This window comes from Eurypyga helias, unplaced genomic scaffold, assembly GCF_000690775.1.
Source record: "Eurypyga helias isolate BGI_N326 unplaced genomic scaffold, ASM69077v1 scaffold20088, whole genome shotgun sequence".
NCBI lineage: Eukaryota > Metazoa > Chordata > Aves > Eurypygiformes > Eurypygidae > Eurypyga > Eurypyga helias.
In genome coordinates this window covers 4,500-31,298 of record NW_010266510.1, presented here as the reverse complement: position 1 = coordinate 31,298, position 26,799 = coordinate 4,500, and the positions used below count along the sequence as shown (strand labels likewise).

The window sequence follows — 26,799 nt, the reverse complement described above, 5'->3', positions numbered from 1 at the left end:
CTGGTGTCCAAGAGACAAACCCTGTTTCAGCTTACTTTTCAGTCCACCGATTTTATATAAATGCTGGAGCAAGAGGGAAGAGAATCTGGCCTAATACACTAAGCTAGGTGAATAAGGCACGGGATATTTGCCTCCTACAGATTTTTTTGGTAAATTCCAAGATTTGGTGTCTTTGTTATGATTCATCCTGTGATAATTCTTAGAGAAGCACAGCTCCACAGACACAGATGTCAAGCAAAAAGGTGCTGCTTACTTTCCTTACTCCCCAGTGAGCAAACCCCTGGCAGAGCAAGTGCAGGGTACTTTACCAAAGTCCCTTCAGACTTGGGATCAACTGTAGCAAGCAAATGCAAGCAACCTATTTGATAAGGCTGAAATAATAATCAAACTGGATACCTCTTATAACCAAGCAAATGAGCTTTTGAATGTTACAGATGCTCCACCTGTGCAAAACAAGAAAATATACTTTTCTAGCTTAGATTACCTGAGGATTTGTCCTACGACAATTCTCTAAAACCCCTTTTGCCCCCTCTGGATGTGTTTCTAAGCATAGCTACCCATTAACAAGACATTTCATAAGCATTAGAATTTGCCAGAAGGAAGCAACATATCCCCCAGGCACTGTTTTGCTCTCCTGTGCTGATGTATGTTTTACTTTTAAGAGACTGACTTCTCTGCCCATTGGGGTATGCAAAAATGTACCTTTCCTTACTGATCTCCCTCTACAGCCCCATGTGGAAGCTGTTCTTCATCACCTATCAGCCAACCACACTAATATGAAGCATCCTGGCAATGGCCTGTGCGAAGCACGGCTGTCTCCAGAGGAATGCTACCACAGCAAGGCAGAAGTGCCCTGTATTTGCTTCACTTCTGATTTGCTGTAGCTCTGGGGAACCCACAAGACCAGAGCTCTTCTTAGACCACGCTGCCTGCAGCCCCAGGCTTTGTTCAGTCATTTACACCAACATAAAGTGCAAGCAGACTACAAAGGAAGACAGAAAATCAGGGTCTAGATGGCCAGCTGAGCAATAAACAAGCACCTTTGCTAACAGCATCAAATCTCTTGCTAGATTACAAGTGTGTCAAGTTTACAAATAATCAGGTTGGGTCCAAGTGCTTGATGGTACAGGTGACAGCAAGCTCTGGGGTAAGCACACCGAGCCTGTTGGCACATGCATATTCACATTGGGAAGTTCAGGATAGCACCCTCATCCTCTCTAGTCAATCATTTTCCTACTCTCCTTTCATCAGATTAAGTGGATTTCTACCTCACTCCCTCTGATTAGAGGCTTGCTAATGGCCTCTGCACAGTGAACAAGCCAAGTGCAACATGGAGCAGATGTCTTCTTAGTAGGCTAAAGTCCACAAATTACCTCCATAGGAATGGAGAAAGCCTGGAATCAGAAGTCTATTTTGTGTCCTGCAGTGTAAACAGACAAATGGTTGGACTGATAAAGTCCAGTTCTGCTTACCAGATTCTCTGATGAGATTTGGACACTGCAGTGTTGCCTCACTGGTCCAGTCTGTCTGTTTACTACATTTCTGTAAACACCCTGTAAATTACCAAGCCAAAGTCCAATCTTTAAAGCTACTTCTCTTACCCCCCACTGATGTAGCAGAAGAAAAGGGGCTGGATCCTGGCCTGGGGATTGCTTTGAACAGCCGGAGCTTGGATGGCTAACAGTCCATCTCCAGCATGTGCAACAGCACAAACAGACTAAACCCAAGATTTAATTAAGAAAGCACCTCTGAGGAGAATTTCCCTTCTAAGGCAAACAGGAGAAGTTATTTCTTGGAGCCTCTTTCTTTCCTGTTAAATGCAGCTCTTGCCACAGCCCACGCAGCTCAGCTTTTCCACTGAACTGAAGCAATGGCTTAAACAAAGGATTTGCTGGGAGCTCGGTTACATCATTGCTGCTGGCTCTGGCAGGCTGCTGCGGAGGATGTGACTGCCATATCAACAGGATGCTGAATGGTCAGTACCAGGCGGGCTGACTGCACTAAGCTCTCTCCTTCTGCTGGGAGAAGTGTGCTGCTACACGGATGCAGTTGTTTAGAAATTATTCTGATCTGCTCAGGTCAGATAAATTAGGAGAGATTTTTTCTTCTGCATTTTTTTTTTCCCTCTGCAGCAATGAAAAGGATAAATACCAAACCTCCTGCTTGGAGCTACCTCAGATGCTGGGTTTGATTTGGCAGGGAGAAAAGTAGTAAAGATTGTTTCACAAGGTGGTAATCTGGTGCCTAAGTGGATAAAATGGCAGATTTACCATAAGAGGAAATAGAGTAATTCTGACACTGGTAGAACAATGCTCCTATTAACAGTATCATGTTCAAAATCCTCTGAACACCCCTTCCAAATACATTTTTAAACTGTCAGCACTTAAGCAAGGGACAGAAGTAACAGGACAAGGGCAAGCAATAAGAACTACATTTGATTTTCAAAACAGCTTTAGGAGCAGATTATCAGCTAGTGTAAATCAATAAAACTGCACAGTTTTTAATAGAGCTTTCCAGGCTTATATCATTTCTTACTCTGCGAATAACACCTCGGACCTTCCCATTTACAGCATCTCAAAACCTTGCTGTGGGGATACTCTAATGTCAGGAAGGATCTATTTCTCTTAACAGGTTTTTGCAAACATAATCCAGAATGTGACAGCCAGGCAACTCCCATAGCAGCCCTGTTAATGGATTTCTGCATGTACTGTCCTTTGGGAATATGTTTATTTTGAGTTCTGTCAGAAATAGCATCTCCACCACTGTGCCAGCTCAGGGAGAATTACATGGGTGCTACCCACAAGTAAATCTTTTACAGCCTTCCACTGAGAGTTCAACATCTTCCTCACAACTATCCAGCTAAAAGGAGGAAAGGGGATAAACCCCTGAAGTATCATGCCTTGCTGTTGCAAATCCACTTAACTGGTAATTGATGGTAGCTGCGGACGCAGCCTCCCGTGTCTCACATTAAGTCTAGCCCTTTTAGCAGCACAGCCTTCTCAGAAAGGGGTTAAAATATTGAGGGATGATGCCCTAATGACACCAGTCAGAGCCAATGTGGCCTGACATCAGCATTCCTGACGTGCAAAGACCAGGGGAATCCAGCACCCTCAGGTTGGCTGGAGACAGCTGAAGCAGATGAGACACTGGTGGGCGCAAGGTGAAGACCCACTCTGCACCATCTGGCAGGCATGAGAAGAGATGCGCTCTGGGTGCCACAGAATGGTGCAGCAGTGGTTATTTGAATATCTGCTGCCCCAGTGATCCCAGAGACACAGCACCTGCCTCCAGCATAACACCCTTGGGAGGTGCTGTCAGTGCACAGACCACCATCAATTCCCCGTGAGGATGGTGCCTCCAACTGCTTTATACTGAGAGCAAGGCCAATGGGTAGATGCTGAGAATCTGCCTCACACACACACACACCCCTTTACTCTTACTACTGCAGCGTAGCCTGATGGAAACAGTAAAACCTGGAGGTTATTTATGTTTATTGTGTTAATTTCCCACATTTCTGTCCAGAGAAGCAATGCAAGGCAATACCGAGCAGCTGCCTAACCTAGCACACCCACAAACACACACAGAGTCATGCATTACCTGCAACCTCCATTATATTGATCACCACTTGCAACTGGTATTACTCTCCATGTGAGGTAGGAAGCTTTAGCCTGGCTGTAGCAGTCTCCGGTTATTAGTTATGTGAGTTTGTTAGGAAGGCCTGGCTGGCAGCTGAATTAAGCCATGACACTTGCAAACAGAGTAGCTGTTGTAACTGTGGCATTGGGATGTTCCCAGTCTGGGGCCAAGTTCTCAGTTTACAGACCGTCACGGAGCTTAGTCTCTCCCTAAGCTTGCAGGCCCTATAGGATGTTTTCTTTCTTGCAGATACCATTTAAAATCTGGTACAATGACATTGGGAAGAGACAACAGCAATATACTTTTCTGCAATCAAGATTCTACTTGTTTTCATATAAAAATAGTGTAAGTGCTGAGACAGCACAGAGCAACACTTGTCAAGTGCTCAGTGGGGAATTAGTAGGAAAAGCAGGAGAGAGTGAACCTTGCTTTGTTCCCTCTCCCTCCATGTGCTGGCTGCCAAGGACATAGGAACTGCAGCTCTGTTCAAGACATGATCCAGTGAGGCTGGAAGAAACCTCTGGGTTTTGTCATTTCTGCCTGAACTGCAGTGAGATACTTTTTCCTTTCCTATAATCTTTATAATAAATTATTTCAAACTCTTGGCTTATGTATGTGGTAAAGATATAAATATTGAGTGTGGAGATAAACTCAGTCTGCTTAGGCACATTTAGGACAAGAAAATGCTGATACAGGGCACCAAACCCAGGAAATACCAGAATTGCTTTAGTCAGGCTGCAGAAGTGCCATACTATCATCAAAACCATTAACATAACCCAGAAAAGGGGGGTTACATTTGCAGGGGATGCACACAGAGACTTGACTATTGCCACAGGTTCCTCTAGGTATCTATGGGGTTCCTCAGTGTCACAAACTGAGTGCAGTTAGGGCAGGGACATCTGCATGAGGGGACAGCCCTTTCTTGGGGCCAAATGCACACAGGTCACTAACTCCATGCCAGAAATCAGTTTGAAATAAAAAAAGTAGCTCTGGGGGATGCAGTGATCTTTGCTGTTACAGATGGATTTATTCTAAATGACAGAAGCATTTAAATGGGTAACAGTTTCCCCTCCAAAACTGCATTTCTTGCAACATCAGACATTTCTGACTCTTAAGTTGTAGTTCATCATAAAGTAAATTTTCCAGCCCTTGCTCCACAGGAGCTAGCTGGGACAGTGATATCACTCCTAAGGAAAAGCCACAAATGCTTAAGTGAGCTACAGTCAAATTTGATTAAAAACAACACAAGTATTTAGAGTTACAAAGAATGAAACTTTCCACAGACAGCTGGCCTGGGGGAAAAAAATGATCAAGGCTTAGTTTGTGCAGACCCTTGTGCAGTGGCAGATTTGACTCAGTGCACTGGCATTTTGGATGCAAATGCTCAAAGGGTGGCACTAGTAGAATGGACTGTGCAGAGAATAGATATAAAGGCCTGACTGTTGAAGAGGCTCATTCGTGCACCGGTGAGAAGCAAGTCCAAACTGAAGCATCTAGTAACAACGGGGCAAACAAAGAGCAGCCAAGAGGGACTGGAGCTGCAACAAGAGAGCAGGGCATGGAACAACAAGCTTCTGCAGTGAGAAATAAACTAAAACAAAGGGCTGGTTTGGAAAAGCTTTGGCAGTGGAAATAACAGGACGCATGTACACAGATTTCTTCCAAATGGCCAGCTAACCACTGTTGCTCATAAAGCTGTGCACACGTTGTCTTCTGTGTTGGTGGTTAATCCACAGCTGATTAAGAACCACCCTGCCTGTGCGTGCATGAATAGGCATCTAGCAAACAGACTGGAGGATGATGCTTAATAACAGCACATCCAGTTGCGCGATTTGCACTCACAATTATCTCCACAACCAGGAGCACAAGAGATAGAAATATGGTCCTTCTGATTCTGAGAAAAGGTGCCTCTGTGTGTAATGCAATTACTTCTTAGCTAGGATGTAAAACATGATGGTGCATCCTCCTTTTCAGAGGTGGCAATTCAGGAACAGTGCTGGCCTTCCCCTTTGTCATGGAAGGCCTGGAACACATTGGACCATCAGACTGAGGTTGTAGCCTGTGGAAGTCTATAAAGACTTCAGTGAGGTCAGAGATGAGGCTCTGCATCTGGATAAGAAATAAGTATCCACGGCTGAGAGATTAATAGATATCTGTATAGAAAAAGACGAGTTCAAGGCACTGCCCAGCACTCCCCCCCCCCCCGCAATGTACTATACTTCAGTCTTTTTAGTACTTCTTTGAGATTACATAATAGTGTAAATTCCAGGTTTATTCAGAATGACACCACACGGACTGATTGACACTTCTTCCAACTCGAGCAGTGGAAGCCCAGCGCACAGTGAGTGGTGCCAAGCTGCAAGGCATAACCTGGATTGCTGCAGGGCTCAGGAGGGAATCCTTTTCCTCCCACTCCTTTAGACTCCACCGTATCACCCAGGGAGCATTTCCAGCTAAAGCAAAATGAGCTGACCAGGGCCAGGCGCAAAATGAAGGACTCAGTAGGCTAATGGTCTCATTTGGTGTGGCAAATCCTCTGAAATCCACTGACAATTTAGGAACATAATCCCCTCACTTTTATTAGTGACATGCTTCAGTCTCCCGTACAAATCGGAGCCTACGGTTTCCCTTATTACCACAAACTCATATACAGTGGTTTTTCTCAAAATAGGGTGCATTCGTCAAACTGCCTAGTGGGAATGTCTTTGCCCCTGAACATAGCCAGGATTAAGGTGTGAAATTCCTATTAGGGCAAGGGGATTAGGCTGTTGCATTTACATAAGGATTTGACACAGAGGATCAGTTCATCCGTACACAGGCTGATGCACAGCCTCTGTGAGGGGCTAATAGCTGATGTTTCAGAGGAGAGGGAAGCTCCTCCTTCACAAACAGACTTACAGATTTTGCATGATACTGCTTGGAAAGGCCAATTCCTCCTTGATTCTTCAGCGATCACTCTAAACCCTAAAGCACGAGCTACAGGATTGCACTGGTTATTGTCTTGATACGTTTATACAACTGAAGTAGTAAATTGGAAAGTAATTGATGAGAAAAACTGTTAGATCTGGAATCAACAAAATCTATGTAAATACCACGCACACAAATAATATCTGAGAAGCACCAGCTCAGGGATGAAAACCATGCCAAACCACTGGACTAGAGTGACAAAATGTTTTCAGATCAAAAAAGAGACTATAGCTCAAGCATGTGTTTTTCAACCAAGAAATACCAATTGTGTTGCTGCCTCTTCACTAGACAGGTTTGTGAAACAAGGCCCTGCACAGGCACGTGGGCAAAAAGAAAAGGCCCAAAACCCCAGAGTATCTCCTATAACTCTAAAATTCAGAGTCCTCATTTTCACAATCAGATCAGAAGACCACACCAACTTAGTCCATTCCCCCAGCACCCCTGCGTGCGGGACTTAGCACTGTGTTAGGCAGGCACACTTCCACTTCAGTTCACATTCCTCGGTCTTCCTTGACTTCAGCCCTAGGAACAGAGTGGCCGAAACTCTGAAAAGTTAGTTTTATTTCTTGATACCTCAGGGCTTTATATCAGGTAAGAAAATGCACAAACCAATAGCACTTTCTGATTTTAACAGCTGATCCTTTAGTATATTCATATATCAGTTTACCCGCGTTAATGTGTATTTCATCAGTGAACTGTAAACTGTATGTTAGCGTTTACTTGTTTGGTTACTGCAGAATACCTTATGTAATTAAACTACCCCAAAGCATAAAATTAACAACTAATTAGAATGTTTATATTATGATTTACACCTGAAATAGGAAAAAAAGTCCTGCAAAAATAAAGCTTACAGCTTCAGTAATTTAGGAATCTAGTTACTGGTCACTATTAAATATAATAGCATTAAGAAGAAGAGACCAGTTTTGGGCATGGCCAGTTTCCATGCCTTTCCTCTGTTAGTGCTTAACACTGCTCAACCTCTGCAAAGCACCTCCACACAAGCCAACTTGCAGGGCACTATTCACGTACTTAAATGCTTCGATGCATCCCAGTCGGCACACTCAGCTCTTGGTAGCACTGTGACACAGCACGTGACTGATGCTGGCACTGGCTTGAGAAGTCCTGCTGCTCCAGAAGCACAGGCTGAGCAGCACTGATGTCCCCTGTCACCTTTTCCTCTGTTCCTTCTTGTGCCTAGGTCCAGCCAGTCTGACCCTAGGTAGAAATCAGCTAAAACACCAGATCACTTAGGATGTCATACCCGACACAGGAGCAGAAATGAGAAACCAGGAGTTAATACAACCAAGGCCTGCATCCAGACCACTTAGTCACAACACTTTCACCTCTGGAAGTTAATTGTTTTCATATTGCACAAAATCTGAGCAGCAGTGTAGCCTTGTGAGGTAAAGTCATGAATAGCTATTTCATAGATGTCACCTGCATAGGATATGATTGCTACATAGAATGAACAGGCAGGCAGGCACACATTGGATTAAGGAACAATGATCCATGAATCCAAAACCCAGTCTCATGTGTTGCTTTTATAAAGAACCTGGCAAGAGCCTGCCTGAACCAGAAGTGGAAATCATGCCTTTTAATATTATTCCTGCATTTCTGAAATAACAGGCTACTTCTGGTGCACACTGTCACTTCCCTGACTCAGGGAGAAAAAGGTGGATGTTAAAGATGCCATAAATAGTATCTACTGGTGCTCCCTTTTCTATTATGTTGACTTTGATTCAGCTCCCTGCAATTATCAGGAACAAGAGAAAGACAAATAAAATTATCCCAGCTGTTTGTGGCTGACAGACCTGGCCTCCCAGCTGAGAGCTCTTTGTGCTGCTGAGAGCGTCACCAAGCAACCGGCCCTTGCAGCTGCCAGGCTACAAAAAAGAAGTGAAAGCATGACTTACGGAAAGGAAGCACATGTGAAGGGGATAGAGGTTGCGACTGAATCAATCTCCGCTTTGTCTCCTGCGTAAATATGGCACCAGATACAAGAAGAGATCACCATCAGTGGATCTCACCTGCTGAGGGGGCAGAACCGGACACTAATTTTGGTTTAGAAGCCAGACCTTGGAGTACTAAATGCAGGTATCCTGTACACAGTATCTGGACGCAATTAAAAGAAGAGAGATTGGGTCTGTTACGATGATATTGAGACATAGTATTCCTCATCATTCTTAGCTGGTGGTCCAAAGAGCAGCAGAAGGTGGTCCACAATACAGCTGCCAGAATGACTGTATTGTCCCAGTTGTAAGTCAAACCCACATATAAATCGAGTGGAGGTGAAAAAAGATTGTCTGATAATTGAAACAATATGGCCAGGAGAGCAAAGCAAGCGGGTAAATCCCCATGCACCCCAGCAGTGAATGAATTAAGTGGGAGAGGAAAAACAGAGAGATAAATGAATATTCAAACTGTGCTCTATAGTTTACTGACTGGTATAGCAATGTTAGCTGTTAGAAAATTGTTGGAAACGGGTGACAGACTTTCTGCCTACAGAATCTAGGCAGTCCTTTGGAAAAAAAAAAAAAGAAAAAGAAAATAGTTGAGAAACCCTGACTGATATCATCCCTGACCAATACCATCCCTCCAGCTCTCAGCAGCATGAATGGCTTAAAAGTGAGCCATAATCTGTTTTACCAAAAGTCAGCTAAGACAAAGATGCACAAAAACTTTTCAAACTTGATCATTAAAGATAAATTGGCAAACTCATTTCAGCTTCCCAATGAGTTTAAATGTGTCAAGGCATGTCTGTCTGAAAACACCAAATTAATTGCCTTAACAGAGGTCACACACTGCAGCAGAACCTAGGATTGATGCCAGGAGCCCCAAGATCCACTCTTGCTCTTCAGTGCCTGCGGCACACTGCCTCTCATCTGTAACACAAGGTATTTCCTGCAGCAACTACCACCTCCTGCTGCTGAGAGAAAGTCAGTCTTTGGTGAGCTATTCTTATGAAAAAACCCAAGCTGTTTTTCACCAGTATTGCCTATTACAAGATCTCTAAATTAGTGCTCAGAGTATCCACTTTTGGCCCAACCTTATATTTCCTTGTTTACTGTCCATTTACACTAAATAGAACACTTCATGCCTGCAACAGGAAACAAACCAATTGATGAATCTCAGGATCAGGTGGAATTTTTTCCAGTATCCCTTTTCTGGAAGAAAAAGCATTCTGCAGAAAGTGTAAAATGGAGCAGTTTTGCACTGTTTGGCACTAAATCACTACCAGCTTCCAAGAGCAGTGCAAAAACTTTATGAAGAAGCTCATAACATGGATAAAAATTCAAGGAAAAGCAGACATTTCAAACGCTGTTCTCCATTTTAAAACTGCAAGAAATGCTAAGACTGTAAAGATCTCTGTTGCTTTACCGTGCTAAAAATAACATTTGCCAACAACTCAATCGAGACTCTTACACAAAATTCAGCCAGCCTTATGGCTTTCATTCTGATTGCGGAACGTACACATCATTTTGCAACCCTCTGTGACTAGGGTTGTCTAAAATGAAGGAGATCCCCGGTACCATTTACTCTCAAAGTATTAAAATTCACTAGAAGCAAAAAGATGCCTCAATTTTCAGCTGGTATTAAGAGATGTAAGTTCTTGTTTCTAATCCATTATGAAGGGCTTTCAAGTAGGCAAGAATAACATTCTTAGCTCCTAATGTTGGCTATCTAACTCGACTCTTTGATACATTTAATTTACATGTAATCCTGCAGCCTGCCAGCAGTTGATAAGGTTCCTGATATGTGCGCATTTGAGAAAGAGAAGTTTAGTCCTCTTACTGCCTTTCTGGAGAGCTGAGTTCCATGATGGAAGGCTGCTCAGGTTTAAGGTTTCAAACAGATTTTTGCTTCTCTGCAAAAGCTTCTCAGCGTTTGTCCCCAAATAATTTATCTGCTAGGTTTAAAATTCTTGACAAAGCTGAAATGGCTGCACCACATTTTCCATTTTTAAAATACTTCACAGGCTCTTTTAAATGCTACATGGTACAGAAAAAGGGTGAAGGGCATAATTTTTCTCTCCACTCCATTGATACTATTTTGTAGATATAAAGAGAGTGCAAAAGTTAGACATATCAAGAAGTTACAAATCCTGAGTTAATTGTCATACAACACACCTGACTGAAGAACAGACAAGCACATACACATTAAGAGCAAGTCTTTCAGAAGAACATTTTGTGTCACTAATGTAAAGAGTAGGATTACTCCATGGGGTTTTGACCAACCCATTCCATATGTTCCACCATGCAGTGGGGTGTCGTGTCACCTGTCTATAGAAACTTTGGGTATTCCCCATCTGTAGAGCTATAGCTTCTCTCAGCATCTCTGCATAGCTAGACCCCTTGGACCTCCAAAGGAAGTTAACTTACTGAGTGCCAGGTTACCCCGATACTCCAGCCACAGGCAAACTCCCAGTTTCATACTTGCAGGTAGAAACCCATACCAAGACTTAGCAGCCATGGAGAGCTATGTAAGTTTGGGTGATTTAGCACTAAATACTCCCTAGCATACATGCTCTGACCATTTGTAACCTACTTTGTGTCTCACTGAAGTCCCAGTTACCAATACTGTGTTAACAAAAGAGTTACCAAGCACTGCATGAGCTACCTCACCCCTTCTAGCTTCTTCGAGAGAAGAGGGGAGAGTTGCAGAGGGCTGCAGTGCAGCACAGTCACTGGAAAAACTTATTTAGTTCCATATTCTGAGACACATTTGTGAATGTAGAAAGGTGAAGTGGAAGGGTAAATGGAATACAGCAATATTTTTAAAAGCTGTTCCTGTCTGAATTTTGAAAGCATACCATATGCTTCAGCATGTTGTCTTGATTCTGTGCTGATATTCTTTACTAGTCTGCCTCATCAAGACTAATCCTCTCTGCAAAATAGTTATTTTTCATTTAAAAGATAATTATAAGAGTAATTGCTACCAGTGTGTGCTGCTTTACACTTATGATCAATCATAGCACTGCCTGTTCAGTTCGTCTCTCACTTGCCTCCCAACTTTATTACAAGAATTTTTTCATTGCCTTCACCAAGCACTTCCACATCCGGAACACTCAAGAAGACAGTAAACACCACTTGTATCTTGATAATTAATTTTTTACTCTCATAAGTTATTTCTGCTCTAGCTTCTTCTAAGCCCTTTTACCATCTGTGATAGTATGTTCCCTTCTCATTGCTACTACAGGTTCCTTAATAGGTTCTTGAAAGAGCCTTACCTCGTGATTTTTTGAAGCCCAAATGTCCACTGGCTCTCCCCTATCCATGATTTTATTTCTCCTATTATTCTATAGTAATAGATCAAAGTGAAAGTTTTTCTTGCAGTGGTTATTATTCATATGTTGTTATGCTGTGTTGTGGATATCACAATTTTAACTTTCATTTCAGTTGATTTATCTAGTACAGCAGCTGAGTTTCCTAGTGTACTTTTATCACCAGACAGCTAGAGAAGGGATACACCCATTAATCACCATCCCTGGCCTCCCTGTTCTTTTTCAGCAATATTATGGGCATGAGTGAGTGAGGAAAGGCACAAGAGATGATGTCAAGAGCACAGGGGTACAGCAGTAGCTTGAAGAAATGCATCTTGCACAGAAGCATGCACACACCACAAGATGCTTTCCTAAACCAATTATTCTTTCCTGTTCAGAGGACCCAGATAAAGGGCAGCCATTTGTAGCCATAAGCTATGCTTCCAGTAGCACAGTTAGCATGGCTAGGTGTTTCATGTGGTGCCTCAAACTGGCCCATCACAACCAGGGAGTGATGTCCACAGTGAGGCAGTAGCAGAACCAGAGCTGTGGGCCTGGCAGCCGCAGGGGACTGAGTACCAGATAAGCAGCGCAGAGCAGATGGTGAGGGCAGGGGAGTGCGAAGAAGGAGCCTGGAGTCCCACTCTCCCCTGCTGCCCTGCGGGCTCACTGGCTGCATAATTATTCCTGTTGTGTTCATTGTCCTCTAGATAAGAGACCTAGAGGACTGGAAGGACTGACCTCTCATGCCAATTCTGACTGAAGCAAAATCCCCTGGAAAAAAATCCTTCGAATGAATGGTGCATATTATCTCATCTTCCCCATGTCTGGTTTTTGTCCATTTTGTTCACAACTAAGTCCCCCATTTGGAGGAAAGAATAGAAAAGAATTCATAAAAAGCAGGCTGTATCTTACACCCACTCTAGTTGAAAAATCCTTGATCTGAAGTATTTTTCAAAGCAGAAAATGAGAGAAAAGCATCATGAAGCAATACATAGAAACTCACTATTTATTTCAGATTGCGTGGATAATTTAAAAACTGCTGATGACAATGAGATTTGCATTTATGTCAAAGAATAATTTAAAAGTAAGCAAACATTTTCAAAGTGCAGTCCAATAAAATATCTTTGGATTATTAGAATAAGGGAAGAAAAAACAATAAGATGACTCAAGGGTTATCACTTTCAGAGCACAATAGTCCCTGGGCTCCTTTAACTAAAGGAGAATTGCTTAGACAGTAAGTTTAGCTGCAGAGTTGTATTCTGTAATGCTTAGAAAAACATATTTATACAGATAGATACACACGTGTGTACTCACGCACACCCTGCTTGCTGTTAACCAGGAAACCAGAACTATGTCTATTAATTCAGAAAGGACTGGCTGTACGTTCACAGGGGAGAGGGTGTGTCTTATGGCTTGGAGCAGAGAATGCTCTGGTTATTAGCCTTGCTTATTTTCCCCAATTCAGTTCGAATGCAGAGCTAAGCAAATCTCCAGGAGCAGGTCTGCAATTCCAGCTCCATATGCTAATCAATTTGCTGCAGCCTGAACACAAGCTGGAATAGCCCTCAGCTTTCGTGGCTTGTCTTTGCACTTCCCCACATATGTGGGCCTACCTTAGCCAATTCTGAAAATCTGGATGGATTGGATCCAACTGTTTTTTCTCCTCAACTCCTTTAGACAATTATTACACACATTTCTGTGCCAGTATCTTTTGTCATCTCTGGCAGACCTGAGGGTAGATGGAAGCAGTTATCCTCTGCACGTGAGCAAAGCTGTCACTCCTTCCCTTACTGTCCCACACAGAGACCTTTGAATGACACTGGCATCCTGTTCAAAGGACAAGATGAGGAGGCTTTTTACAACCTCTCACACTCAGTCTGGGCCCTTCACAACATGGATTCATTTCCCTAACATTTAAGCTCCATCAAGATACTACATGCAAAACCCAAAAGTAATCACTGGTTCAGTTCCATGGGCAGTTTCAGGGACAAGAAGGAAGGAGATACCCTTGTGCTGGATTACAGCTCTACTGCACTATTTCTTACCAGCCTCTGTTATTAGGCTCTATGCCTTTACCCACACCTTGTGCAGGATCATCCTAAAGAAAAATGTAAGCAGGAGCTATGTCAGAACTTACCTGCTACTGAGTGAAAACCGCCTTAAAGGCAGGAAAGGAAGGGGTTTCAGGCAGACTAGAAGAGGTGGAACTTGCATCAAGATGCCAGAATATGGCACAAACTGCTATCAGATTCTCAAGGTGTCTCTCGCTGGGTGAACTCAGGGGAGTATTCACACACTCCGCGTGCTACTGCGGGTAGGGAGAGGTGAGCAAACATACTATGCATGATGCTACTCACAGCCTAAGACTAAGGATGCTGGTGCACCAGAATAAACAAGGCATTTCCTCATTACAAACAGGAAGGCTACACATACGTGATAAATGAAATAAAACGTTTGCTATAGTCCACATATTGAGGTAGGTGCTTGCTCAGAATACATTCAGCATAACCTGCTCGCTCTCAGAGGGGGAGGTACTCCCATCTGCTCTGGTGGGACTTCTACTTGAGCACCACAAAGGAACAAGGAACAGTTTCACATGACTATACAAACTAGCAATGGAAAAAAATACAAGGCTTTCTGGGACCATCTCAGCTTCTGATATTCGGCCTAATTTTCCTTGCTCATTTTCAGCCCGTTTATTCCTACATAAACCCTCTGGCACTTCAGTGAATAATCTCCTTCTCTCCTGGGATTCAGAGTGAAAAAGGAACATGTCAATCTCTGTGACAGAAAGAACTGCCAAAATAAAGATGCTAGTGAAGACGGAATTTTTAGCATACTTCTCTTTTGGGGTGTGAATAGCACCAGGATTCAGTAATAGGGGCCATGTACTCCTAGGTCACCAGGTCAGATCTGACTGCATCTTCCAATAATTCTGACAGCCTGCCATCTGTGATGCAAGTAGCAGGTGTTCATATGGATCTTGGTCAGTACATGCTCGCTCGAAAGGCTTGTGTTTCCAGAAGATCAACCATTTTCAGCCAGCGGCAGTGCTACACTGAAACCTGCTTCTGGACTTGGAGCCTCCCTGCCTTAAGACAATAATAGATTCACATGGCTTTAGCCAGCATCTGCAGAACAACATGCCAAGGAGTACACAGTGCCAAAGTCCTGCTGGGTGGCAGGTGGGAGCATGACAACTCCTCCAGAACCTGAGGCTGAGGAAAAGCAGAGGCACAACATCTACCAAAGTCTGCAAGGTGATATCTCCTCTGCTGTGTCCCCTTGCTGCACACATGCCTCGGGGAGCTGACTGGAGACCGCACTGATGGCAACCAGGTCAGCCTCAATGCTCACAGGAGAACAGATCTGGTCAAGATTTCAGCTGCTGGGATCAGACTGCTTCTGCTGTAATAAGTACAGGAATTAGGATTCACAGTGGTCCAGATAGGCCCCTTTTCACCCAGATTCTGTGGCCCACAGACCCAAGTAAACACACATTAATAAGCATAAGGTTTGAGTAACATCTCAGAAAGTCTTCTAAATATTTTATTGTAAGTACTTAGACACACATTCATGGAAGCTTGGCTTATTCATTCTAGCGAATGAGAAAATCCTTAAGGGATACCTGCAGACTAATTGGTTTTGTCTGTGCTAGTGTCTAGTCATTGCATGAATCAGGCAATGCTGACTTTCCAGCTTAGTCTAAGAGGTCCCTAAAGATAGAGAACTAGGCTGTGTTGTCTGGCAGTGTAAGTGACTTGGGTTCAGAAGTTCTTCAGCCCATACATTATTACTAGCATTCCTTGCATGACACATGGTTGCTAGAGAGGAATAATCTCATGCAAACACCCTAAATCAGAGTAGTCTGCAAAAGCAATGAGGAGTGAAACTGGGAGTTAATCCTCACCCTGAGCAATCCATCAGGGGAGGCAACTACTGGCAAAGACCCTGCCTGTACAATTCCTCTGCTAGTACTTGTGATCCAGACCTGTCCTCTTGGTATCAAAATGGGAGATTTATGCAAGGCCTGTCAAATCTCAGCAGTTAACAAGAAGCACTGAAAAGAAAGGACTGAGAAAAAGATGCAAAACAGATACCATCTTATTGTTACAGCTTTCTGCAGCAGGGAGGGAAGATGGGACTTGTCTCTCCCCTCTCAGCACCAGTTGCTGCAGAGCCTTTTGCAGGAGGCAAGATACAAACCACACTTCCACCCATCTCCTGCTCTTCCCTCCCATTTGCTTTGGGGCCAGATCCCAGCTTTATGTGAGTGAATGCAACTGCTTTGTTCAGGGGTTACCTCAATGCAGTTTTTCAGTATCCAAAAGAGCAGTCAACCACGATGTCTGAGAAGGACAGGGAGTTTCTGACATCCTACCTCTGAAAAGTGTAATAATTCTTCAAACCAATTTGCCTTCTTTGTAACCCTGGACCTCACGCCTTGGAGTGTAAAGTTAACTATCTCCAGGGCTCTAGAGGGAATGTTTTCCCTCTGATCTTTCAGCGATGTAGATGTTACTAGGTATGTCTTGGAGGCATTCACCCTCTCCTTGAGCATCAATTACAGACTACAGCCATTGGAGGCATTAGTATATTTTGGTATGAACCTCGTTTTATGTCACATTGATACAATTTCATTCATGTAATAGACTGAGCTACACTATCATGGAAGTTTGGTCCTCTGCTAGCATTAACACTCAAGCAATTAAGTTCTTACTAGTTTGTTTCCAAACGTCAGCTTAAAATCAATGCAACAGCTTCCAAGTTTGGTTGGATTCCCTAGCACAGCTTGTATGGATGCACCTAAGGTAGCTTTTTACTAGTAGTGCAGTACTAGGTAGCTGCTTTACCAACTACTCTGTTGGGTTTAATCCCAAAGTCCCAGCCTTTAACCTGTTGTAAGCTTAGTCATCGGGCTTCTCCCTCTGTAGCTGCTGTCCTTCCTCAATGCAAGTCATCTAAAATGAAATGGCAATTTCTTCTCTGGACAGGAGGGGTGGGCTGGCCTCCTAAGCATTTGCATCAGCTTTGCAAACAGAAAGATGAACTTCACTCAACGCCTGCCACATGAAATCCTTAGCAAAGCCAAGACTGCTAGAGGGGACCATTTTATTAAGACTAGAAATTCTTTCGGGAGCAGAGTCACAAATGCCCTGACATATGAAAATGTATGTCATTTCATCCGATGAGACAGCTAACACTCAGATGGACCAGAAACACTTTGTCTGGGCTGAGTAAAAGCCAGTGAATAGCACATGTGCGACTTCTCTCTATGCTTGGAGATTTCAAAGTCGAGAAGAGATCATTGTATGTTATTATGGCTAAAACCACATTCAGTTCCCTGCTTGTTGGCCAGAATATTTATGTTTATGTGGAACTGAAGTATGCAAGCCCATTTGAATGCAACTTCATCCACAGTCTCAAATCCTGTTTTCTAATTTGGTTTATTAACAACATGAGGCAGAAACTGTCATCATGTGTTTTTAAAGTAGCCAGTGCTCCCAGGAATCCAGACTTATTTGGGACACTGGATATAACCAAGAATTTAAAAAAGAGAAAGTATCTACTAAAGCAACTATTTTTCAACACGATCTACAGATAAGACCAAATTCAATACTGCATATGTAAATATTAATTATATATATTACACAACAGCAGTTGTAGTCATGTTCTCTCCTATGACGAAAGGCTGCGAGAACTGGGCTTGTTCAGCCTGGAGAAGAGGAGGCTCCGAGGAGACCTCATTGCAGCTTTCCAGTATCTGAAGGGGGCCTACAAGGGTGCTGGGAGAGGACTTTTTACAAGAGCCTGTAGTGATAGGACAAGGGGTAATGGGTATAAATTGAAATCAGGGAGGTTTAGATTAGATGTCAGGAAGAAATTCTTCACAGAGAGGGTGGTGAGGCACTGGAACAGGTTGCCCAGAGATGTTGTGGATGCCCCATCCCTGGATGTCTTCAAGGCCAGGCTGGATGTGGCTTTGAGCAACCTGGTCTAGTGCAAGGTGTCCCTGCCCATGGCGGCAGGGGGGTTGGAACTAGATGATCTTTAAGGTCCCTTCCAACCCTAACCATTCTATGATTCTATGATTCTATGAAACCAAGTGGTGAATTTGATCCACTGTAGTATTTGTTTAATGCACTGAATTCTTTGACCTATACCATTTCCATGGCCATGAAGGTTCAAGCATTAAATCTCTATTGTGATTCTCTGTCACAATTAATTTTTGGTCAATAATTTGAAACCCCTTTTTGAGTTCTGGGCTGTCCGTCAAGAGGTGATGATACGATTCAAGAAGGGAAGGAGCTTGAGTACAGATAGACAAGACAAGGCATTAGAAATATGTGCAAGACCAAGTTAAATAAACTACTTGTATACAAGATGCTAGTCTAGCAGTTTCAAGGGGGCCATATTTTTACAGAGAACCCAAGACATAAAAAGGAACAAAATTTCCTTAAAAAACCTAACCTCACTGTTGTTTTGAGTGTTATATTTATTCAAACGCAGCCATCCGGCTCTCAATTAACTGCTTTCTCACTCCAAATGCAGGTCTGCAGTGCACAGAAATGTAATTATTTACACACCACTATCATTGCCACTACTGTCTGTACTTCTAAAGCATCTTGATTACTCTACTGATGAGCACCATGGAAACGCCTATAAATAAAATAATAATCTCCCCTCATTAAGTTACAGCTCATGGACTGAGGAAGGATGATTTTCCTTTGTACGCTGCTTTTGTAAATTTTATCATTTCACAACAGAGGGAGTAACGCGCCTCTGATGGCACTCAAAGAGACAGACTGTCAAGATTCTTGTCAGTATCTCAGCTTTGAGCAGCTTGCGTTTTTGCATGAATATTTGTCTCCTGAAAATAAAGTACTGTTTGTCAGAATTAGGCATTCAAAAATCTCTTTCTTATGTCAGAATAAGACATGCAAAAACCTCTAATATCATGTCAGAAGGTCAGACTTTATGGAGCAGTATGTCATGGAAACCGCAAGAGCAAACACTGTACCCCCAGCAGAAGCTTCTAGCTCTAGCTTCGTCAGTAAAAACAAACATAGGTGGAAAATTCCAAATAGACTTAGACTGAAAAAACAAACATTAAAGGAAACCTCCCAACAAAAACAAAGCCTTGGTGAGCCAGGTTGCTCTTCAGGAAACTTCAACAGTAATTGATGCCGCATGCAAATATCAACATTCCATTATCGTCAAATGATGAAATCTCCCTCTTTTCAACAATGGCAGTACTGCATGTACATTTGCATACAGTGAAACTCCCAGTGGCGTGTCTAATGAACACAATGAAACACCATATTTCATAAAATGGTGAATTATAAAGCCAGCAAAACATGTTAAATGTGATATCTTTCTCAGACTTTACTGAAATCACATTTCTGCAACAAGAGCTGATGGTGAAGTTTTCAGGTTGCCCCAATCAAAACAGTGCCGACTTAAGGCACCAGCCACTGTACAGCTATCAGAGCCTGACACGAGGAAAACAAGGTTGCCTTTTATTTTTTGATTCACAGAGTCCATAGCAGACACGACACTGTGCATGACAGTTTGTAGGAGGAATTGCTAACTTACATAGACCTTTGTGCCCCTTGCTCAGCTGCAGCCCCATGCATGGCAGTCGCTCTGACACAGCTTGCAGTCTACCCAACAGCAGCACTACTCTAGGCAACCTGTACCTTGAGAGCAAGCAGCATTTCCCACATCCCCACTCAGGGGTTAACACCATACCAGGCCACAAGCTCAGTTCAGCCTATGGGCTGATTCAGTCTTGCTCTCCAGTCAGAGGTGGAGGGGGAAACACCACTTTTTCCTGTAACTAGCTAAAAGGTGGAGAAAGAACGGTTTGGTGGAAACTTATGACACATCCTCTATTTCTGCACACCACCCAAAGCAACATCTCACCTCCAAAATGCTGGCTGTTCTCAAAGGACTGAGGCAATTAGCAGGTTCAGATTAAGTTCCTTATTCACAACTGCGAGATCAACAGGATGCTGTGTGTCAGCGTGAGTAGGCAACTGCTTTCAGACCAGATCTGTCAATTAAACCCTTTGTGAAGCTGCTGTGATTCAAAACACATAGTGTACGTGTCCAGGTATGCTTTCCACACTGAGGATGATCATTTGACTCTCTCCTTCCTCTTCTCCCAGCCACTTCCAAGGTTTCCAGCACACCACTCCCTGTACCACTGCCTCTCTACTGCATGCTACTATATCTATGGACAGTCTCTCTGGAAAAATCACACACTCATGTTATAAGCTATACATCTTATGGAGAAAAAGTGCTGGGTTGAGACAAGTGGAAAGAAAGCTTTGTCAGACAGATGAGATTTTTGTATACCTTAAGGTAGAAGCAGCCACTAACTGATGTGCAGGATATGGAGGTTGGGACAAAGCAAGAACATCAGACAGGTCAGGGTTACCTGCTACTTTCAGCTCCCAGGCACTGCACCTGGACGGTGTAGGACACTTTATGAGCATGTATTTGGGGTTGGAAAGATGAACATCATCATACATGAAGTCTGCATGTCAGTTGGATGCATTGCCTAGGGTTGGCCTGGTATTTCAAGAGCCAGTATTTGAATAATTTTCTCCAGAGACAGGAGATAGTTAATTTAAAGCAATAGCATCAATCCCTAGAACAGCCAGCGTCAAACCCCCCCCCAAGAACTGTGTTGCCTCATTCCAGAATCTGGAGCAAGAAAAAGTGACAAAAATAAGACCAACCCTCAGTTACAGAAGACACAGAAATGTTAAATCAAGCTCAGAACTGTCCTTGAAGAATCTAGCTCTTCCCAGTCCCCAGAGTTATCCCCCACATTCCTTCGAAGGTTTTCATAGATACAGCAATACGAACTGGCTTATTGCTGTGTAGCTCCTAACAAGAGCCAGATGTTTCCTTCAGTTCCAGGAAAATGTAGACATGAAGCACATTATGATGACCCACTAAATATTTCTGGCCCAAATCCCTTTCTGCATGTTATCTCCTCATTCATTTAGTCAAGAAAATACAACACATTTCCATGCCTTTCCTGCTAATTACTGAACTAGCCAGAGCATGCTTGGATCAATTATTTTATCTTAGCCAACCTTCATCTGAGGACAAGGAAAGTCAAGCAACACATTTTCACTCAGTGAATCCAAAGCTCGAGTGTTCTGGCAATTACTTCAGCACCAAATCAAGCGGTGGCTGTGAGCCGAACTCCCCATGTAATTTATTTAGCTAGTCCGGAAGACACGCACTGCACGCTGGCGTGCAGGACCCAGCATCTGTTTCACTCAGACGGCTGGCGACATTCTTTACTTGATATTAATATCGGTGAAAATTTAGTAACTTAACCACTGGCATGAGAAGTCAGACTTCTAAGAGAACAGATGGCAGTGATCATCTCAGGTTAATTTTAGGCTTGAAAAAGTGTTCTGAGTCAGCAAAGCCTCAAGATAAAAGAAAGAAAAAGACCTAACATCTGTAAAATCTCCTACCTGTTTCCCATCCAAGGTATACAGCTTTTTGACCACTCCCGTCTCCAGTTTTATAGCTTCAGTGATATCAGTGAGGACTTGCTCAAACGAATGGGCAGTCTTCTTGTTCAAGAGCACACGGACTGCCTTCCGGGGCTTCACTCCGCTGCGGATGATGGTTACCAGCTTGGGACGCACAAAATCTTTGTTCTCCTTCGCCTGGGCGCTGTTGCTGCTGGCCAGAGACTGCGGTGCTTTCTGGTTGGCAGATGTCTTCACGTTGACAGACCAGTTGGGATTGACGTTCTTGGTGTATTCCACCTTCTTGAAGAAGTTGTCAGATGAGCAGACGTAACTCTCCCCTTTTGAAAGAAATGAACACCAGTCTAATTCCACAGTTGTTACCATAAGACTGCTGAAAACCAGAAAACTATACATTTCCTCCCATTTATCATGTAAATCATTAATAATGATCACTAGCCCTTCCATGATAGCTTGTTATTAAAACATTTTGTCTTCTCTTAATTTTATATTTATGCTTATTTACAGTATGACCGGTATTTCCCCAAATAAGCAAGTCAGCCATAGCTTGCATCAGCAAATACATACTACCACTCAGTCACATGAGCCAGGGATGAAAAAAGGTTGAGAGTTCTAAAGGTATTGTGGCACCTCAAGATGCAACTGAGCTTCCTAAAACCTTCTAAACACCTAAATTCATTTAACCACCTAAATTATTCTGTAAATATGTCAACTTCCTCTCTGCCTTTACAAACCTAACTACTACTTCAGTCTGTCACCCCTGCCAAGAAGATATCAACATTCATCCCCAAAGTACCTTTTGTGTCATGCCTGAAAAATAATGAAGAGCTGGTACTAAATAGTCTCTACCGAAAGTAGCTTTCATAAATCTGGCAGGCATAACAGACATGCTTTGTTACAGTGTCAGTAGTTTATTAGAGGACAGACCTAGCGGCAACTGAGATAAAACACTACACCAAATACCACTGCTGGCTTTTATACAGCTGGTACCAACCAGAAATACATTAAATCCAAATTTAGGTATGGCAGGGAAGGGTTAGAATCTTGTTAGTAATTCACAAAAAAGCCCTTCCCTACCCCATCTAAAATTAGTTTCAAACTTTGTCTGTAATTTACAGGATCCTATCTATCTAAGGTTTAAAGGATTTGTAGGCTCTTCTTTTGGGCCTGCAAATCTGATGGATGCTAGAAGAGTTATTACTAGAATGAGACTGTAAGACAGTATCCCTAAGGGAATGTAACTGTCTAGTCTGAAATGACTCAGGCTGCTGAGCACTTGAGGATGCACTGAAAAAAGACAGTCAGTGCTGGAGAAGGAAGCTTTTGTCTCACAATTAAATAAAATTTCAGTAGGAACTGAAGAAATAACATGGGTACCTGTAGGACCTTAAAGAGTTTCTTGTGGCGTTTTATTGGGCTGATCTTACAGAATGAATCTCCTCAAATATTAAAATAGGTTTGAAATCAAAATAGAAATTAAACTATTTTGAATAAGGGAAAAAATCTTTCTTCATCTAAAGACTGGCTGCATTCCCTTATCTCTTCTCTACTGAGAACTCCAGGACCTGGACATCTGAAATGCCTACCCAACATCTGAGTCTGGCTTTGCATTACAGGATCTCTAGAGCAGGATTTGACATCCAATTGGCAAAGGTGTAAATAAGGATTTCCAAACAGCCCACTGATTTCCAGAGATTTTTGTGGTCCAGGCATGTAACATGTCCACTATAGAGTTCATACAGTCATCCTTCTGTTGCATTTTTGATGGAGGCATTGGGACAATCCCTTCATAGAAGATATATACGGTGACACCACTACCAGGTAGATGATAAGCAGAAGGCTTAAACAGGCTTAAAACACTCTGTGTAGTATTTATGTCCTCGCTATTGCTAAATGTTTCATGTCACAAGCAGCTATAGAAAAGATGCAGGATGCTTTTTTTTTTAACCCCGACTTTGTACCCAGTTTGCCAGAAAGTGATGTGTACTCATGCTGCTTACATCACCAACTGCAGCTTTTCTCCATCTCCCCAGTTACACAGAATGATCAAAATAATCTATGAGCAGGAAGCAGATATTCTGTATTCCCTTCTGAAGATGGAATAGAAATACAGAAGGCAGAGGAGATCATTCTCAGTTGGGCAATTTATCAAGTAGTGTATCCCAACCTAATGTAATAATCCCACCAGAAGGTTCTGTTGGCTCGAACAAACAACAAAAATCTGTATTTGAGGCATCTATGTTGTCAGAAAAAAAAAAAAATACCCAACGCCTCAATAAACTGACCCATAGCTGAAGCTCCTTAATTCCTGGCATCTCTTGAATCTGCCTCACTAGAAGCATAAAGATACCCCACAGAGGACCATACATGAAAGAATTCCCATTGGAGATATTGATTGTTTTCCAGAAGCATTGAATACTTTAAATCTTTCATTAATAAGCGATAAGATGTGGTTTATCCATCCACTTCAGCCAAGCAACACAGTTACAAAGGGGGCCCATGCTCCTCTCTGGTTTCACAACCGAGTGTGAAGTGCAGCAAGGGGAGTTTAAAATGCTCACAGGGAATTAGCCCTCCTAAGAACCTGAGCCCTCCCAAGCCCATAATCCCTGGGCGGCAGAGCCTTTATAAGCATGCTCAACAGAACTGTAGCATTATCCTTTGAGAAAAGGGATTTCTATGGTTAAATGCAATACTAGGAGTAAGTGATTTGAATACTATTCTCAGTCCTGCCCTAGGCCTCCTGTGGAAGCTCCTGACCTCACCTGCACATCTGCTTCCCTACCTGGAAAACAGAAGTTTCATCTGTGTTTGGGACAGAAGATGCCACAATAAAAGAAAGTATATATTTGCACTACATTCTATAAACACATGAGGTGATGGAGCGTATCTTCCATTAATAAAAGCCAAAGAGATTATTGGTCTGTTTGTAGAGTACTATTACTCCTAGTTCCAGCTGAATCATTTGAAATTCTTCACTGCACACCACAGCTGTCTAGAGTATTTACCACAGCATACATGGAAGGCAGTAGTGCCACAAAGGCAATACTTTCCTAGGCTTTGTTTCCCCAAATGTGGTATCGGGTAGTTGGGCATATATATACACCCGCCTTTCAAATTATGCTCACAGGAATGGGGAATAGTGCTACCATAGAAAGAAGAGTGGTTTCTTGGTTTCTCTGCTACATCTATCTATGCTAAGCCTATAATGAGGCATCAAGGTGTAAAACTGTGCCGAAGAATTATGACTGATAGACACAGGATAGTTGCAGAAGATGTGCACAGCATAACAGAAGGAAAGGGGAGGAAGGGGATATGAGATTTCGTCAAAAGCAAAAAACAACTCCGAGAAGTATATTGCTCCCCAGCCCTAAGTATAAAAATCTGTGCACGAATATTTTCAGGAACACGTCTTTAGGCAGCAAACAGCTGTGTACACGTGCAGAATCCAACTATGAGCCATCAGAAGGTACAATGAACAGCCACGTCCTGACTTCCAAACAAAACCCAAATGGGAGTCCCAAAGAGACACACTCACGCACTGGGGGTGGGAAGCATCATCCTGACAAGATCTCACGTGCTGCTGAACACCACACCATGGACATGACACCAGTGGCGCTAAGCACAGCATTTTGTAAAGCAGTGCCAGGTCAGTGCAAGATCCCTTTTTGCACTGCGAAACCAAAGCCCTGCAGGATGATACACACTTGTCATCATGCCAGCGTGCTCTGGAGGTGTCACACTTTCTATCGTGCCACCAAACTAGCCAAGGCATTTATTTATTCCTTCCATCCTGCCCTCAGGAATAGCTGGACTGACCGTAGACCTTTGACCATGCTCAGTGTATTTGCCATTTGAAGCCATGGCTTGTATCACACTGAATTACTCTGGCTACACATGCATTACACATTACTGTGCTACCAACTTGATAGAAGCACAAGGTGATTATTCAGCTCCTAAAGAAGGGATGATCTCAGCAAAGATAAGGTTTGATTTAGAGAAGGTTGCTTAGAGAAACTCTAAGCTCAAGATGAGCGCTAATCCTTCAACCCTCTTACAGCAGCTTCTTGTGACAGTACTAAAAATGACAGGCTGCACCTTCAGAAAAAGTTATCCTTTCTTCACATGCACCAGCAAGTTTTCAAGTAAAATGAACTGCAGACAGAAGTCTTGCAAGAAAAATCGGGAAAGCTGGATTGAGGCCATTTTGGAAGCGTAACTGCTATCAGTCATTCCAAAAACAGTCTCTGTGGGCTGCAGTCAATTATTTTGGTTGTTAGCTCTGCTGTCGCAAAGTTGAGATGGTGCTACTTTGCCCAGATTTCATGTTTCATGGGATTTACTATGGCTTCAACAGGAATTAAATAGACTTAGCACCTTGCAGAGTTCATTACACATGGTGTTAAAGTAGGCCTTTAGTTTCAAAGCTGTGAACTCCTTGCTACTTTATGCATTAAAAAGGATCTTCCTCTGCCTCAAGACCTACTCCACCATGGCAAAGGAAACTCTGGAAGAGCTTCTTTCTTTTGGCTCTTCCACAGGGAGTTATCCCATGAGAGGGAGGCACTTCTTGTTCTGTTGAAAAAGTGAAGGAAATACATGATTATCAAGTCACCTTCAAAAACCACACGATGCCCATAAAAGTTTTGGGACCACTCCAGTCCTAGTGTGATAGCCAGGATGAGCACATAAAATAAACCAGAACCCCATGGATAAGGGTAGGTTTGTTGTATAGGATGTAGTTAGCCAAGCTGTCAGGACAACAGCACAGAAAATGCCACAGATTACCAAGACTCTGGTATTGGACTACATGGATTTCAGTTTTGCAGGAAAAGTGGAACATGCACACATTGGGTGGAGATTTCAATATACTTCCTATAAACCCTCAGTCCTCATGCACATTAGGCTCTGTGCAGCTCCAGGGTGGAGCCCCTCCTATGATTACTTTAAACACTCCTGAACAAGATGATGTATAAGATTCCCCAGGGCATGACAGGATACAAAAAGCTTGGAAACCCTTTCTGGAATATCTGACACAGCCCAAGAACATTTGCTATGAAACCCCGCTGAGCAAAACAAATCCTATTCAGCTTTTTCTAGTGTTTTGACTGAGGCAAGAACAAATTTCAGACAAGTAGCCCAGCACAGGACAAGGGCATCTACCCTCTGATTGGCCCTCTGACCACAATGCAAAGGAGGCTGTGCCCGGCCTAGCACCCTGAGCATACCAGGAGCTCAGAAAGAAGCAGCTCTACAGCTTCAACTAAACACTGAGTCTCTCAAATTCTAGTTTTAATCTATGTCAGCATTTCTACCTTTGCTGACCATGTTTAATCCATGCTACATTAGTGTTTGATTGGTTTATTTCCACATGTATTTCTGACTCTGACCATACACAGCAGAGGACAC

At 42.9% G+C, this 26,799-nt stretch overlaps 1 protein-coding gene across 1 annotated transcript in view; it reads right to left on the bottom strand.

Annotated features, from left to right (window-relative positions):
* LOC104513689 (neuronal migration protein doublecortin-like) overlaps positions 1 to 21,837 on the bottom strand; it is a 59,096-nt gene extending 37,259 nt beyond the window's left edge. The window contains exon 1 of the mRNA XM_010157132.1: positions 21,370 to 21,837. Within this exon, the coding sequence (XP_010155434.1) occupies positions 21,370 to 21,837 (468 nt within the window). The remainder of the gene's footprint in view (positions 1 to 21,369) is intronic.
* Positions 21,838 to 26,799: the final 4,962 nt, after the last annotated feature.